The sequence below is a fragment of the Mastigoproctus giganteus genome, chromosome 6 (genome assembly GCF_048544385.1).
Source record: "Mastigoproctus giganteus isolate SK-2022 chromosome 6, ASM4854438v1, whole genome shotgun sequence".
Classification (NCBI taxonomy): Eukaryota; Metazoa; Arthropoda; class Arachnida; order Uropygi; family Thelyphonidae; genus Mastigoproctus; species Mastigoproctus giganteus.
The window spans coordinates 64,579,524-64,597,204 of NC_143580.1; the positions used below are offsets into that span (position 1 = coordinate 64,579,524).

At 38.7% G+C, this 17,681-nt stretch overlaps 1 protein-coding gene across 2 annotated transcripts in view; it reads left to right on the forward strand.

Annotated features, from left to right (window-relative positions):
* The window catches only part of LOC150084356 (myotubularin-related protein 9), a 141,911-nt gene that overhangs the window by 12,568 nt on the left and 111,662 nt on the right, over positions 1 to 17,681 (forward strand). For both annotated transcript variants that reach the window (XM_090375187.1, XM_090375188.1), the window contains exon 2: positions 11,947 to 12,131. In XM_090375187.1, coding sequence (XP_090231313.1) covers positions 11,985 to 12,131 — 147 coding nt within the window. In that variant the 5' untranslated portion in view covers positions 11,947 to 11,984. The remainder of the gene's footprint in view (positions 1 to 11,946; positions 12,132 to 17,681) is intronic.

The following is a 17,681-nucleotide window of genomic DNA, read 5'->3' on the forward strand; positions in this document are numbered from 1 at the left end:
ACAGAAACCATGTGTTTACTTGTACCGCAATGACTCCCAGCAGTCTCTGAAATATCCTGCATCTTGTTTTTCAGGCTTCTGCTCATTCCAATAGAAGCAGTGCAAGAATCTCTTTCACCTCTGCCGGTGGCTACTGTTAATCTATTCGAATTTGTCTCCCCCCAAGCTAGCAGTTTTCCGACCCACCTAACATTGCCTCGATAGCATCAGCAAATATTCTTGCACCCTTTCTATTTAAGTGTATCCCATCCCTGTAGAAGCAATCTCTCCTGTTAACAAGTACAGTCCAGGCTGAAAAAAGTTCTACCCCTTGAGCCTTGCACAATCTTTCCAGGGCCGAATTGATCGACAAGGCTCTTATCATATACTCCCTCCTATCGTGTCTGGGCAGAATTGCAGACACTTTCAAATTCAACCCTATTTCACTGCTTTTTTTAACAGTGACCTGTACTTGTTAAGCAATTCTGCCGGTCTCCTACTCTTGGTATCATTAATGCCAATGTGTACAACTATATCACCTTTTGTGCCCTTAAAAGATGATATCTGCTCTACAACGTCATCAACCTTTGCCCCTGGCAGACATACCCTGGTCCTGTTCCACCTATCCTTTTTACAAGGCGCCTCCGTAGCCAGGTGGGAAGGAGCAGCAGTGCGTAGCACACGCTTCTTGATTAAACTGGGGTTCGAGCCCGTCACCACCAAATACGGAGGATGCGGAAAGGTCAGGGAATGACCACCGCATGACCCGGAGCAATATGGCCTTAGTTGCTAATGCTCCTTAAAAAAAAAAAAAACCAAACCAAATCCTTTTTACAAAGCATGTTTCCCGTTTCCCTGACTGTACTAAGTACTATAGGTTCTAATACCTCTCGTGTTTGGGGTTCACATAAAAAAAAAAAAAAATCATGAGATTTGCCCTTTTTTTTTTCTCCCCTTTTTGAAATACAGTGGAAGTCTAGTGCAGTACTTGTGGATATAATAATAATAACTGCATATTTTTCTTGTTAGTTGAAGGCAGCAGGATTATGGAGCTCTTGCCTGTGGTATGATAGTAAAGATTATTTTTGGTATTGACAAATGATGCAAGGAACAAACTTATATCATCAGCCATAAAAAAAAAAAAAAAAACAACCACTACCCACCTCATTTGATCTTCCGCTTGAAAATATGCCTAATTTTTTCCTTAAATTTATTCAAACTACCCACTTCCACAATACTAGATCATAGTTTGTTCCAGTAATCAATCACCTTTGGCTGAAAGCAAGTTTTTCATATCTGTCCTATAGCCATCGTTTTTTTTTTTTTTTTGCAATTTATTACCCTTGTGTGCATTTTCTCAGAAAGGGTTAGAATACAATGATACAAAGCCTCAATCAGATCACCTCACAAACCTAGGAACCACAAGAGATTCACATCATTCTTAAAATGAGGCTTCCAGACCTGTATACAGTACTCAAGACGTGGCCTAACTATTGCTTTATACAATAGGATAATCACCTTATTTTTCTTGCTAGCAAAGTTCCTGAATATCATTGGCAGAACCCTGTGAACTGTTCTTGCAGCACATCTGCACTGCTTAGAGAATTCATCAGACTGTACAAATACCTGTAGGGCCCTTTCATTTTCTACTACTTTGAGTGTGGTCCCACCTAATTGGTTTGTCAGTGTGGGATTACTGTGCTGTCCTAATGCACCATGTTGCATTTAGCATTAGTAGAAGCATAGAGACATATGATGCAAGAATGAAAGCTTATACAGCATCAGCAAAAAAAAAAAAATAATAAAAAACCTTCCCATTTCTCCCATCCATTCACTCCACATGTTTGTCCAATTCTTCCTTGAATTTATTTAAGCTATCAGCTTCCACAACGACAGATGGAAGTTTGTTCCAGCAATCAACCACTCGTTGGCTAAAGGGAAATTTCTGCTCAACTATTCTGTAACTGTCTTTTGTCAGTTTGAATTTATGTCCCCTCAGGTGCGTAATTGAAGCAGTAGCATACTGTCATTAAAAGTTGTACACCCTTTGTATATTCTGCAAACTTGGACATTAAACTTGATATACCTTGATAAATATACAAAACCAAAATGGGCTCAACACCGAACCATGAGGGATTCCACTAATAACATTCCACAAAGAGCTTCTATTGAAATGAGCAGAAGCCTGGAAAACAAGATGCAGGATATTTCAGAGACTGCTGGGAGTCATTGCGGTACAAGTAAACACATGGGTTGTGTTAGGATAGCTAAGAATAGGAACAGGTGTGTATACTTGCGTGTACACCAATGCTAGAAGTTTGGTAAATAAATTTGATGAATTTGAGATATTGCTCAAAGCATCAAAGGCGGATATTGTTGGGATATCAGAGACGTGGTGTCACACAGATATAAGGAATGCAGAACTGGAATTTGGGGAGTACAATGTGTACAGAAAGGATAGACAGGATAGGAAGGGAGGAGGGGTTATGCTATTAGTTAAGAAACACATAAAATCCAAGGAAATGAAGCGAGTCAACATCACTGGACAGTGCAGTTTCGAGTCACTTTGGTGTGACATAAGCATTGGGAAATCAGAATTGAGAGTAGGAGTGTGCTATAGGCCTAATGACTCTGATGAGTATAATAAGAAACTGGACAGGGAAATAGAATGTGCCAGTAAATCAGAGAGTCTTATAATGGGGGGATTTTAATTTCCCAGATATTGACTGGAATTTGTGGGTTGGTCATTCACACACTAGCAAGGCTTTTGTGGATTTATTGGATGATTGTTTGCTACATCAGCATCTTCGAGAGACAACTAGAGGGAGTAATAATCTTGAATTGATTATCAGTAGTGATTCTTCATGCATTAAGAATCTGCAGATAAAGGAACCACTAGGTGGCAGTGATCACAGTGTGCTGAAGTGAGATTTACACAAAGAGGTAACTACCATCAGGGGTAAAGGGAAGGGTTTTTGCTTTCGTAAAGGCGACTACGAAGGTCTGAGACAGTATTTAAATTCTATACAGTGGGACCAACTGATGATGTTACCAACAGCAAATTCAAAATGGGAAGCATTCAAAGAACTTATCTTGGATGCTACTAGGCTTTATATACCAACTAAGAAATATTGTTCGAGTTTTAGGCCGAAATGGATGTCAGATGAACTAACGAGACATAGGGCAGAGAAGAAAAATGCATGGGATGCATATAAATTAACATGTGACACAGAAGCCTATGATAGATATAAGTTGATCTGTAACCAAGTTCCAAAGGAGGTTAGGCAGGCGAAGGCAGATTACGAGAAATCTTTGGCAAAGGATGCAAAGAAAAACAGCAAAGAGCTCTTTACATATCTAAACTCTAGAAGGAAGGGTATGAATCAGATTAGAGTCCACTTGATATCGATGGTTGAACTGTTGATGATCCTGCTTAGGTAGCTAACAAACTAAATGAATATTTTGCATCGACATTCACACATGAGGAGTTATTCAGCGAGGGGAATGCCAGATGTGTACTCAACTCTGGCAGTAAGCTAGATAATCATGTAATAACTTAGAGTAAAGTGGAGGAGAAATTGTTGAAGATAAACACAAGGAAGGCACCTGGGGTGGATGGGATCTATCCAATTATATTAGAGGAGTTAGCAAAGGAAGTAAGTAAGCCCTTAGCCATAATTATGAGAGCTTCCTTGGACTCAGGGGAGGTACACATAGACTGGAGATGTGCAAATGTGACTCCAATTGACAAAGGAGGATCAAAGGCTGACACAAGTAATTATAGACCTGTGGGTTTAACTTCTGTTCCAGGAAAATTAATGGAGGCACTGGTTAAAGAAGCACTGCAGGATCATATAGACAAGACTTCAGTTATGGTTCGGACAGAGCATGGTTTTGTTAAGGGAAGGTCTTGCCCGACCAATTTGATTGGACACTATGATTCAGTAAAAAAAGAACTGGATGCAGGGAATAACTTTGGTATTATATACTTGGATCTTAGAAAGGCTTTTGACACTGTTGCACATTAGCATTAGCATTAGTAGAGGCATTTGATGCAAGAAAGCAAGCTTATGCAGCATCAGCCAAAAAAAAAAAAAAAAAACCCACTTCCACTTCACCCCTCTGTTCGTTCAAAATACCTGTCCAGCTGAGCCATAAACTTATTTAGGCTATCAACCTCCACCACAAGGGATGGCAGTCTGTTCCACCAACCAACCACCCGCTGGCTAAAGGCAAATTTCCGCACGTCTATCCTACATCTGTTTTTCCTCAATTTGAATTTATGCCCTCTCAGGTGATTTTTCTGAGCTAGAGGAAGAATCCCATCAGCATTGAGCATGCTTAAACCATTCAAGGCTTTATACACCTCTGTCAGATCACCTCGCTGGTGCCTAGTCTCCAGACACTGTAATTTGCAAAACTTAAGCCTTTCTTCGTAAGAGCACCCCTTTGTTCCATTCACTAATCTTGTTGCCCTTCTCTGTACTCGTTCCAGCAGCTCTACATCCTTCTTGAAATGAGGCCTCCAGACCTGTATGCAGTACTCTAGGTGTGGCCTGACCATTGCCTTATACAATGGAATAATCACCTCCTTATCCCTGCTGGAAAAATTCCTGTATATCATTGACAATACTCCATGAGCTACTCTTGCAGCACGTCTGCACTGCTCAGAGAACTTCATATCTGCCTGCACAATCACCCCCAAGTCCCTTTCATTCTCTACCACTGTCAGTGTAGTACCACAGAGTTGATACGTTGCTCTGGGGTTGCTTTTTCCCATGTGTAGTACTTTACATTTGTCAATGTTAAACTTCATTTGCCACCTCTCAGCCCATCTGCTCAACCTTTCCAGATCCTGTTGCAGCAGCATAGTGTCAGTAGTGTCCTTGACAACCCTGCCAACCTTTGTATCATCTGCAAACTTGGACATTAAGCTTGATATACCATCATCAATATCATTTATAAATACAGAAAACAATAATGGACCCAACACTGAGCCCTGAGGGACTCCACTAATAACATTAGTCCACGATGAGCAGTGTCCATTGATTACCACTCCCTGTCTTCTCCCCCTCAACCACCCCTTTATCCATAGCAGCAATTTGCCTCCAATGTCACACTGCTCCAATTTGTGTAGCAGTCTTCCATGTGCAACAGTATCAAAAGCCTTTCTAAGATCCAAGTATATAATATCAAAATTATTCCCTGCATCCAGTTCTTTTGTGACTGCATCATAGTATCCAATCAAGTTGGTCAGGCAAGACTTCCCCTTAACAAAACCATGCTGTGTCTGAGCTATAACTGAAGTCTTGTCTAAATGATCCTGCAGTGCTTCTTTAACCAGTGCCTCCATTAATTTTCCTGGAACAGAAGTTAAGCTCACAGGTCTATAATTATTTGTGTCAGCCTTTGATCCTCCTTTGTGAATTGGGGTCACATTTGCACATTTCCAGTCTATGGGTACCTCCCCTGAGTCCAAGGAAGCTCTCATAATTATGGCTAAGGGTTTGCTTACTTCCTTTGCTGCCTCCTTTAATATAACTGGATAGATCCCATCCACCCCGGGTGCCTTTCTTGTGTTTATCTTCAACAGTTTCTCCTCCACTTTACTCCCAGTTATTTCAAGATTCTGTAGCTTACTGCTAGAGTTGAATACACCTCTGGCATTCCCCTTGCTGAATAACTCCTCATGTGTGAATGTCGATGCAAAATATTCATTTAGTTTGTTAGCTACCTGAGCAGGATCATCAACAGTTGACCCATCAATATCAAGTGGACCAATCTGATTCATCCCCTTCCTTCTAGAGTTTACATAAGTAAAGAACTCTTTGCTGTTTTTCTTTGCATCCCTTGCCAAGGATTTCTCGTAATCTGCCTTCGCCTGCCTAACCTCCTTTGTAACTTGGTTGCATATCAACTTGTATCTATCATAGGCTTCTGTGTCATGTGTTAATTTGTAAGTATCCCATGCATTTTTCTTCTCTGCCATATGCCTCATTAGTTCATCTGACATCCATTTTGGCCTAAACCTTGAACAATATTTCTTAGTTGGTATGTAAAGCCTAGTAGCTTCCAAGATAAGTTCTTTGAATGCTTCCCATTTTGAATTTGCTGTTGGTAACATCATCAGTTGGTCCCACTGTATAGAATTTAAATACTGTCTCAGTCCATCGTAGTCGCCTTTACGGAAGCAATAACCCTTCCCTTTACCCCTAATGGTAGTTACCTCTTTCAGTAAATCCCACTTCAGCACACTGTGATCACTGCCACCTAGTGGTTCATTTATCTGCAGATTCTTAATGCATGAAGAATCACTGCTGATAATCAAATCAAGAGTATTACTCCCTGTAGTTGCCTCCCGAACATGCTGATGTAGAAAACAATCATCCAATAAATCCACAAAAGCCCTGCTAGTGTGTGAGTAACCAGCCCCCAAATTCCAGTCAATATCTGGGAAATTAAAATCTCCCATTATAAGACCCTCTGATTTACTGGCCCACTCTATTTCCCTGTACAGTTCCTTATTATACTCATCAGAGTCATTAGGCCTATAGCACACTCCTACTCTCAATTTTGATCTCCCAATGCTTATGTCACACCAAACTGACTCAACACTGCACTGTCCAGCGATGTCGACTGGCTTCACTTCCTTGGTTTTTATGTGTTTCTTAACTAATAGCATAACCCCTCCCCCCTTCCTATCCTGTCTATCCTTTCTGTAGACGTTGTACTCCCCAAATTGCATTTCTGCATCCCTTATATCTGTGTGACACCACGTCTCTGATATCCCAACAATATCTGCCTTTGATGTTTTGAGCAATACCTCAAATTCATCAAATTTATTTACTAAACTCCTTGCATTGGTGTACACGCACGTATACCTACACCTGTTTCTATTCTTAGCTACCCTAACACAACCCATGTGTTTACTTGTACCGCAATGGCTCCCAGCAGTCTCTGAAATACCATGCATCTTGTTTTTCAGGCTTCTGCTCATTCTAATAGAAGCAGTGCAAGAATCTCTTTCACATCTGCCAGTGGCTACTGTCAGTCTATTGGTCTTTGTCTCCCCCCAAGCTAGCAGTTTTCCGACCCACCTAACACTGCCTCGATAGCATCAGCAAATATTCTTGCACCCTTTCTATTTAAGTGTATCCCATCCCTGTAGAAGCAATCTCTCCTGTTAACAAGTACAGTCCAGGCTGAAAAAAATTCTACCCCTTGAGCCTTGCACAATCTTTCCAGGGCCAAATTGATCGACAAGGCTCTCATCATATACTCCCTCCTATCGTGTCTCTGGCAGAATTGCAGACACTTTCAAATTCAACCCTAATTCTCGGCTTTTGTTCAACAGTGACCTGTACTTGTTAAGTAATTCTGCCGGTCTCCTACTCTTAATATCGTTAGTGCCAACGTGTACAACTATATCACCTTTTGTGCCCTTAAAAGATGATATTCGCTCTACAACGTCATCAACCTTTGCCCCTGGCAGACATACCCTGGTCCTGTTCCACCTATCTTTTTTACAAAGCATGAAAGACTGCTGCACAAATTGGAGCAGTGTGGCATTGGAGGCAAATTGCTTCTATGGATAAAGGGGTGGTTGAGGGAGAGAAGACAGAGAATGGTAATCAATGGACACTGCTCATTGTGGACTAATGTTATTAGTGGAGTACCTCAGGGTTCAGTGTTGGGTCCATTATTGTTTTCTGAATTTATAAATAATATTGATGATGGTATATCAAGCTTAATGTCCAAGTTTGCAGACGATACAAAGGTTGGCATGGTTGTTAAGAACACTACTGACGCTATGCTGCTGCAACAGGATCTGGAAAGGTTGAGCAGATGGACTGAGAGGTGGGAAATGAAGTTTAACATTGGCAAATGTAAAGTACTATGTATGGGAAACAGCAACCCCAGAGCAACGTATCAACTCTATTACTAGACTGACAGTGGTAGAGAATGAAAAGGACCTTGGGGGTAATTGTGCAGGCTGATATGAAGTTCTCTGAGCAGTGCAGACAGGCTGTAAGAGTAGCTCATGGTGTCTTGTCAATGATATACAGGAATTTTCTAGAAGGGATAAGGAGGTGATTATTCCCTTGTATAAGGCAGTGGTCAGGCCACACCTTGAGTATTGTCTGGAGGCCTCATTTCAAGAAGGATGTAGAGCTGCTGGAACGAGTACAGAGAAGGGCAACAAGATTAGTGAATGGAACAAAGGGATGCTCTTACGAAGAAAGGCTTAAGTTTTGCAAATTACAGTGTCTGGAGACTAGGCACCAGCGAGATGATCTGATAGAGGTGTATAAAGCCTTGAATGGTTTGAGCATGCTCAATGCTGATGGGAGATTCTTCCTCTTGCTCAGAATAATCACCTGAGACGGCATAAATTCAAATTGAGGAAAGACAGGTGTAAGATAGATGTGCGGAAATTTGCCTTTAGCCAGCGGGTGGTTGGTTGGTGGAACAGACTTCCATTCCTTGTTGTAGAAGTTGGTAGCCTAAATAAATTTAAGGCTCAGCTGGACAGGTATTTTGATCGAATGGAGGGGTGAAGTGGAAGTGTTTTTTTCTGTTTTTTTTGGCTGATGCTGCATAAGCTTGCTTTCTTGCATCATATGCCTCTGCTAATGAAGAGTGTCAATTGATTGCCACTCTCTGGCTTCTCCCACTCAACTATCCCTTTATCCATAGCAGCAGTTTGCCTTTATTGCCATACTGCACCAATTTGTACAGTAGTCTTCCATGTGCAATGTTATGAAAAGCTTTCCTAAAATCCAAATATGTGATATCAAAATTATTTTTTGCATCCTGTTCCTTTGTAACCATGTCATAATATTCAATCAAATTGGTCAGACCAGACTTCCCCTTAACAAACCCATTCTGTGTTTGAACTATAACTGCAGTCTTGTCTAGATGATTCTGCAGGGTTTCTTTATCCAGTGCCTCCATTAATTTCCTCAGAACAGAAGTTATTTGTCTCACCCTTTGATCCCACTTTCTTAATTTGGGACACATTTGCACATCTCCAGTCTATGGGGACCTCCCCTGAGTCCAAGGAAGCTCTCATAATTATAGTTAACTGTTTGCTTACTTCTCTTGTTGCCTCCTTTAATATAACTGGATAGATCCCATGCACCCCAGGTGCCTTTCATATGTTTAACTTCAACAATTTCTCCTCCACTTTACCCTCAATTATTACAAAATCAATTAGCTCCCTGCAAGAGTTTGATAAACTTCTGTCATTATCTTCTCTCAATAACTCCTCAAGTGTGAATGTAGATGCAAAATACTCATTCAGTTTGTCAGCTACCTGAGCAGGATCATCAACAGTCGAATCATCAGTATCAAGTGGACCAATCTGTTCCATCCCCTTGCTTCTAGGGTTTACATAAGTAAACAACTCTGATGTTTTTCTCTTCATCTTTTGCCAAAGATTTCTCGTTATCTGCCTTCGCATGCCTCCTTTGTGACTTGATTACAGACCAGCTTATATCTCCCATAGGCTTCTGTGTCACCTGATGATTTATATGCATCCCATCCATTTTTCTTCTCTGCCACAAGTCTCATTTGTTCATCTGACATTCATTTAGGCCTAAACCTTGAATAGTATTTCTTGGTATGAAAAGCCTAGTAGTTTCCCATTTAGAATTTGCTGTTGGTAACATCATAAGTTGGTCCAGCTGTATAGAATTAGAAACTGTCTCAGACCAATGTAGTCGCCTTTACAAAAGCAAAAATCTTTCCCTTTACCCCTGATGGTAGTTACATTTTTGAGTAAATCCTACATCAGCACATTATGATCACTGCCACCTAGTAATTCTTTTATCTGTAGATGCTTAATGCATGAAGAATCACTGCTGATAATCAGATCAAGAGTATTACTCTCTCTGGTTGCCTCTCTAACATGCTGCTACAGAAAACAATCATCCAGTAAATCCACAAAATCTTGCTAGTGTGCAAATAACCATCCCACAAGTTCCAGTAAGTATATGGGAAGTTAAAATCCCCCATTCTATTTCTCTGTGCAAATTTTTGTTGTACTCATTAGAATCATTAGGCCTATAGCACATGCCTACTCTCATTTTTGCTTTCCCAGTGCTTATGTCATACCAAACTGACTCAACATTGCACTGTCCATCTATGTCAACTTCCTTAGATATTGTGTTTCTTAACTAACAGCATAACCCCTCCTCTCTTCCAACCTTATCTATCCTTTCTGTACACATTGTACTCCCCAAATTCCAATTCTGTATTCCTTATATCTGCGTGACACCACGTCTCTGATATCCTAATGATATCTGCCTTTGATGTTTTGACCAACACCTCAAATTCATCAAATTTATTTACTCAACTCCTAACATTGCTGTCCATGCAAGTATACATGCACCTGTTCTTATTCCTGGTTACCCTAACACAGTAACATATATTTACTTGTTCCGCAGTGACTCCCAGCAGTCATTATCCACCTTGTTTTCCAGGCTGCAGCTCATTCCAATAGAAGCAGTGCAAGAATCACTTTCACCTCTGCCAGCACCTACTGGTAATCTTTTAGTCTTGTGTATCCCTCAAAACTAGCAGTTTTCCAACTCGCCTAACACTTCCTTGATAGCATCAGCAAATATTCTTGCACCCTTTCTATTTAGGTGTATCCCATCCCTGTAGAAACAGTCTCTCCTGTTAACAAGCACAGATCATGCTGAAAAAAATTCTACCCCATGAGCCTTGCACAGTCTCTTCAGGGCCGAATTGATTGACAAGGCTCTCATCATATACTCCCTCATATCGTGTCTGGGCAGAATTGCAGACACTTAAATTCAACCCTAATCAGATCAAGAGATTGCAAATTTTTTTTTGAAAATTTACCTGTACTTGTTAAGTAATTCTCTAGTTCTAAAAACTAGGGAATTACTAGTGTGCGAGTGACCACCACAAGTTCCAGTCAATATTGTCTTATAATGGGGCAAGTTAAAATCCGCCATTATAAGACAATCTGATTTTCTGGTTCAATCCAATTCTCTGTACAGTTGTTCATTGTATATAATCAAAAGGAACAAAGAATTTCTTCATAGTTTCATGGACATTAACTAGTATTCTACAGTAATAACTATGGTTATTGTATTTAGTATTTTATAACAACTGGCATGCAATTTTTTATCTCATGTAAAATTGGATGTTATTTAAATTTATCCTGGGCTAAAATAGACTGCTTTGCTATAACATGCCATCCTTGAAAGAAGAGTTTTTCCTTAGTTTTTATATTTCATTTAAAAAATTTTCCTTGGAAAAGGATCAGGTTTGGTGCAGAAATAGTCAATGTATATCTTTTAACCAATATTTGGCAGTTCTGGTGTTTAAATTATGATTATTATTTTTTTTTTTTTTGTTTCTGACTCCAGTTATTTAGCTCTCTATTTGATGTTTATGTATTTTATATTTATCAGATTTTGAATTCACATTTCTTTTTGTTAATTTGGTTCCCAAATTTTTCTGTTAGGCCTTTATAAAAATTGTAAGAGTTACCTATCTGGCACCTCTTCCCACTTTTTTATTACTGTGCTGCATTCTAAAGTCATTCTGTTCACTCACCTTTATTTCATCTTTCAAGAAAAATTTTTTTCTTGGGTTTTCTATTTGAAATTTGAGAAGTTTTAAATAGACCTTACACATAGACCTTAAAACACCTTACACCTGTGTGGTTACCAGGATCTACTGTAGTTCCTGGTAACTGTAGATTTTTTAATCTACATTCCATTATTTAGTACTAAAAGTAAATAATGCAAAGTATTTTTAGTATTTTGTAATACACTATCTGGCAAAAGGATTTAAGTTTTTCTTGAAATTTATTTAGGAGCTAATGATAAATTATAAAGAGTCTTCTTTTGATTGGTTATATATTCTGTTTTTATTATTCATTAAAATTTAACCAAAATTGATAAATGTGTTTGATTTTATATTATCAAGGTAAAATTCTGAAGTAAAGAATTACAGATTGAAAAGGAATGGAATTTGCCCATTTAATTACAACTCCACAGGTGGATAATATAGTACTTCACCAACCATTTTGCACTCCAATATCTGGGACCTTATGCATTACAAGCCATCATGTACTTGTGTCATCAAGAAGTGATAGCTCAGAAGAAGTTTGGGTAATTAAATATTTTTAATGCTTTTATTTATTTTTTTTTTATACAGTGAGAAGTTAAAGTCAAGGGATAATCATCAGGCATCTGAAGGTTATTCGCTAGCTCCCCTTTTCTTTTTCATTCTGTATACCTTTCACCCACATAATTCATGGTACCAACTGCTGAAAGTAAGCATTTTTGTTTCTTAGACTGACAATTTAATTGTCGGTCTAAGAAAAACATGTCCTGTCCATTTTATTCTGACTTGAGGGCACGTTAGATATAAGACTAAATGTCTTGTCTGCTGTGATGTTATTGCTGTATTTATTCTCATTTTACTATCTCTGTTTTTGAGAACAAAATAATTTTATTCATGTTTTATTATTCTGAGGTGGAAATTCCTTCATGAAGGAATTCAAAATATTGTATCTATTACAAAAATATTGTTGAACAAAATATTGTATCTATTATGAACATTCATATATAGAAAATCTTATTTGCATAAACCATTTAACTCCATAACCATCTATTTGCATAAACCATATAACTCCATAACCATCTATTTGCATAAACCATTTAACTCCATAACCATCTATTTGCATAAACCATTTGACTCCACTCCAAGCAACGAAATCACACCCATAACCTAAATTTGGGGTGGCTAGGATAGCATCTTTTTCTTTGGGATGCATATTTGAATCAAAATGCTGCCACAGAAAAAATATGTTAATTGACTATGTAAGTGCATTACATTTCAGATGTGTTCCATTCAGTTACCAGATAAGATATCTTATGAATTAAAAACTTCTATGCTGCTCTTGAAATGTTTACCAAACTTCACTATGTGATGTTCATACAATGGCCACAGGATGAGATTTGTGCAGTATTTTTTTTTTCTTTTTTGAAGAATGGTACACAAGTGATGTGGGTTAACTTATCAGCCAATATTTGAAACCAATATTTGAAAATTGGTATGAAGATCCAAAAGAATATTTCAAATAAGTCTTGAAATTTTGAAAAGATCAGAGCTGTGCACACTAAAAATTAGTGTTAGTTTGACTTTTCCATCTACAGTCATGCCCGAAACATACTTTCATTTATATATATATATATATATATATTTAAGATGAATTAGCGAGAGAAAGAGCTAACAGATGGAAGTGCAAAGAACAAGGTGCCCAAAACTAATAGGGGAACCTTGGACACCTTGCATTCTTTGCACTTCCATCTGTTAGCAGTTTTTCCCTCACTAATTCACCTTAACCTTAAATATATACTTTTGTATCCTTTGCTGCTGCTTTGTGCACTTAGCTGCATTTGCCATATAACTTTTATAATTGTCCTGAACTGGGTATCATCATTCTTCTCTTTCTTGGCGATTCCTTTCTCTCAGGGTAACTCTGGAATTTTTTTTTTGGCTGGTGCAGCATAAGCCTCAGGCTTCCTTGTACCATATGGCTAATAATAATAATAATAACATATTTAGCTACTGTCTCCATATTGTACTTTAACTCAATTTATCGAAACTTTATATATATATATAATGTATGTGTGTGTATATATATAATGTATATACAGGGTCATCGGAAAAGGTGCCCGTGATTTCCCTTTTAATTATCTTTGGAAATATTTGATTGATTGCTGTGATTGTAGCAGCAAACAGTGTGGTAACTCACTAAGGTTATGACCTTGACTGTGTCGTGAGTGTGCTCAGAATGACTCCTACACGCACCGCCTCAGTCAGTGTCAGTAAGTTGGCCACTGTGCAACAGAAAGTGCAGTGTGTGTTATGGTACGCTGAATTTAATTCCGATGTCGGTATACAGCAATCGATCAAATATTTCCGAAGATAATTAAAAAAGGAAGTCACGGACACCTTTTTTGATGACCCTGTATAATGTGTGTGTGTGTGTGTATATAGATTTCTGCCAGGAGGGGAAGTCTCTTGGAAGGCCAAGAGACCTGTGGAATTACAGTTGGTTCTGAAAGCTTCTCATGGATTAACAGAAATATATGCCGAAAGTTTTGGGTGTTAGTCTGACTTTTTCTTCTCAAATAATGCTAAACAATCGAAAATAATATAGATTTCAGCATAGGAGAGTTTTTCGAACCAGAATTGATCCTAAAACCTTCCAATGGACTAAAAGAATATGCACTGAAAATTTGGTATCAAACTGATTTTTGCTTATAGAGTAATGTCCAAACATCTGAACCATCCTTAACTATACATCTGAACTATACTGAACCATACATATGAAACTCCATCCATTGGGAGTAAGGTGTTACATGCGGATGGACATGGTGAAGAAATTTGCCATGTCTATATGCATAAAGTGCTGCGAAGATTTCGCACTTTATGCATATGTGAATATGCTTAAAAAATGCACAGCTTTTTGAAAAACTGAGTACAATAGGGCCCCTCTTATGGCGGATTAGGTTCCAAAGCCCTGGCAAAAAGCAAAAATTGCCAAAAAGTGGAACGTAGCCTTTTTTTCACTTGCGAATGCATACAAAAGCCTAATAACATGTTTAAACTATCATATATTAAGTGTGCAACAGATCCAGGCCTCCAAAAACTTTGACACACAATATACATCTTAGATGCTGATGCACCATAAAACTTGCCAGGTGGGAAGGAGCAGCGTGCATAGCACACGCTTCTTGATTAGACCGAGGTTCGAGCCCGTCACCACCAAATACAGAGAATGCCGAAAGGTCAGGGAATGACCACCCCATATTCCCGGAGCAATATGGCCTTAGTTGCTAATGCTCCTAAAAACCAAAAAATAACAATAACCATAAAACTCCTAATAACCAACCAACCATCCTCAAAAATGATACAAAAATCAAAGAATATACAGTACACACTTTGCTTACGTTAATATTTTTGCCCTTAGCTTATAGTGATTGATGAATGTAAATTTGAAAAAATGAATATATTTATTGTAGGAAGGATGAAGGAGAGAGATGGCACATTTTCATTAACTGACTCATTAACGAATATTATTCATTTTGATAGTGGAAACTTGGTTGAAGCTCTTGCAGGGATTTGTGTTGCTGTTGATGTTGCAAATATATTCAAGTCTAGCTGTTGCTGTCGAAAGTTGCGATGATACTTTCGTAAAGTAGGAAAACATTGTATTTTGCCTCATGAATTTCCGTCTCCTTTCCCTTAGAATTTCTTTATAGCATGCAATATCATCTAGAAGTCTTGCATTCACATTAGAACTTCTTTCAAAATTTGGATCAATTCTCTCAAAAGCTGCCATCTCCGTTTCTATACAGTTGATAGCTTCTTTCAATTCCACAGTGGTCATTTCTCTAGGGATAGCAGGAATATCATCAGGATGGGACTCCTCTTTGTGAAACATCTTTCTTTGCTCTTCAATCATAAGAAGATCTTCGTCCTTTAGGGTCTCATCATGAGAGACAAGCAATTCTGCCACATTCTCAGGCTCAACTTCCAATTCTAATTCCTTTAGGCGCCTCCGTAGCCAGGTGGGAAGGAGCAGCAGTGCGTAGCACACGCTTCTTGATTAGACCGGGGTTCGAGCCCTTCACCACCAAATACGGAGCATGCGGAAAGGTCAGGGAATGACCACCACACCGGAGCAATATGGCCTTAGTTGCTAATGCTCCTAAAAACCAAACAACAACAAGAACATCTAATTCCTTTGCCATTTCCACAACATTTGTAGTGACTTCCTTCACTGAATTCTCAAAGCTTTAAAAATCGTCCATAAGTGTGGGAATTAGCTTCTTCCAAGTATCTTTCAATGTTGTTTCTTTAACTCCTCCCATACATCTCTAATAGTTTTTATACCATCCAAAATCATGAAGCCATTATACCATCCAAAATCAAAATGCTTTTAATTTATTTTGTTTGTGCTCAGCTATTGTATCACTGTCTAAGGCAATTATAGCTGTAACAAAAGTTCTTAAGTAATACAATTTAAATGCTGTAATTGCACCTTGGTCCATAGGCTGCAGCAATGAAGTTGTATTTGCAGGTAGAAAAATAACATTTATCTCATTATACAAACCAATTAGAGCTCTAGGATGGCCAGGGGCATTGTCTGCAAGAAGTAAAATCTTAAAAGGAATTTTCTTTTCCTTGCAATAAGTCTCAACTGTATGCTTAAAATAGTCTGTGAACCTATTTGAGAAAAGATCTCCAGTCATCCAAGCTTTTGAATTAGATTTATAATAAACAGGGAGGCTAGCTTTTGCATAGTTCTTTAGGGCCCTAGGATTTTCTGAGTGATAAATCATCATAGATTTTTACTTGCAATCACCAGCTGCATTAGCCCCTAACAAGAGAGTTAGCCTATCTTTTGCAGCTTTGAAGTCAGGCATTGACTTCTCCTCTTTAGTAATAAAAGTCCTAGATGGCATCTTCTTCCAATATAGAGCTGTTTTGTCCACATTGAAAATCTGCTGCTTAGTATATCCACCATCTTCAATGATCTTAGAAAGCTCACATAGATAACTTTCTGCAGCTACTGTACCAGCACTGGCTGCTTCACCCTGCACTTTGATGTTGTGGAGATGGCTTCTTTCCTTAAACCTATTAAACCAGCCTCTGCTAGCTTCAAATTTATCCTCAGCAGCTTCCTCTCCTCTCTCAGCCTTCATAGCATTGAAGAGATTTAGGGTCTTAATCTGGATGAGGCTCGGCTTAAAGGCACGTTGTGACTAGTTTGATCTTCAATTCACATCAGTAGGCACCTCCGTAGCCAGGTGGGCAGGAGCAGCAGTGCGTAGAACATACTTCTTGATTAGACCACGGTTCGAGCCCGTGACCACCAAATACAGAGGATGCGGAAAAGTCAGGGAATGACCACCGCATATCCCAGGAGCAATATGGCCTTAGTTGCTAATGCTCCTAAAAACAAAATAACAGCAATCCACATCAGTAAATGTTTTTCCATGTCAGCAATAAGGCTATCATGTTTTCTTATAACTTTAGTGTTCACTGGTGTAGCACTTCTAATTTCCTTCCATACTTTCTCCTTAGCACGATGTACTAACCTTTTAGCAAACCAAACCTGGCTTACGGCCTATCTCAGCCATAGACATATCTTGCTCACTTAGTTTAATCATTTCTAACTTGGCATTTAAAGTAAGAAGCTTATGACTCCTTTTTTTATCACTAGTACTACACTTAGATGCCATTGTAATTAGCACAAAAATATTATATATAATACAATATAATAACTTTAAAAAGTTTGAAAGTTTGGAAAATTACCAGAATACAGAGAAACCGTAGAGTGCATAAGTGCTGTAAACAAACTGAATCACCAACAATAAAATGGTGCGCAACACCATTCTCAGACCCTCTGCTGACTGTTTCATACGGAAAATTCCGAACAAGCATCGAACATAATGAACGTGGATATAATTGGAAACCTCTGTATTAGTGGAATGCTGTAAAGCAGGGCCTTAATATATTGTTTTTCTGGCTGTTGTAACATTGCAGTTGTTAATATCATCTTGCCATGTGGCTGTCCCAGAGTCCCGGTGATCCTCAGATTAGCATTAGTAGAGGCATATGATGCAAGAAAGCAAGCTTAT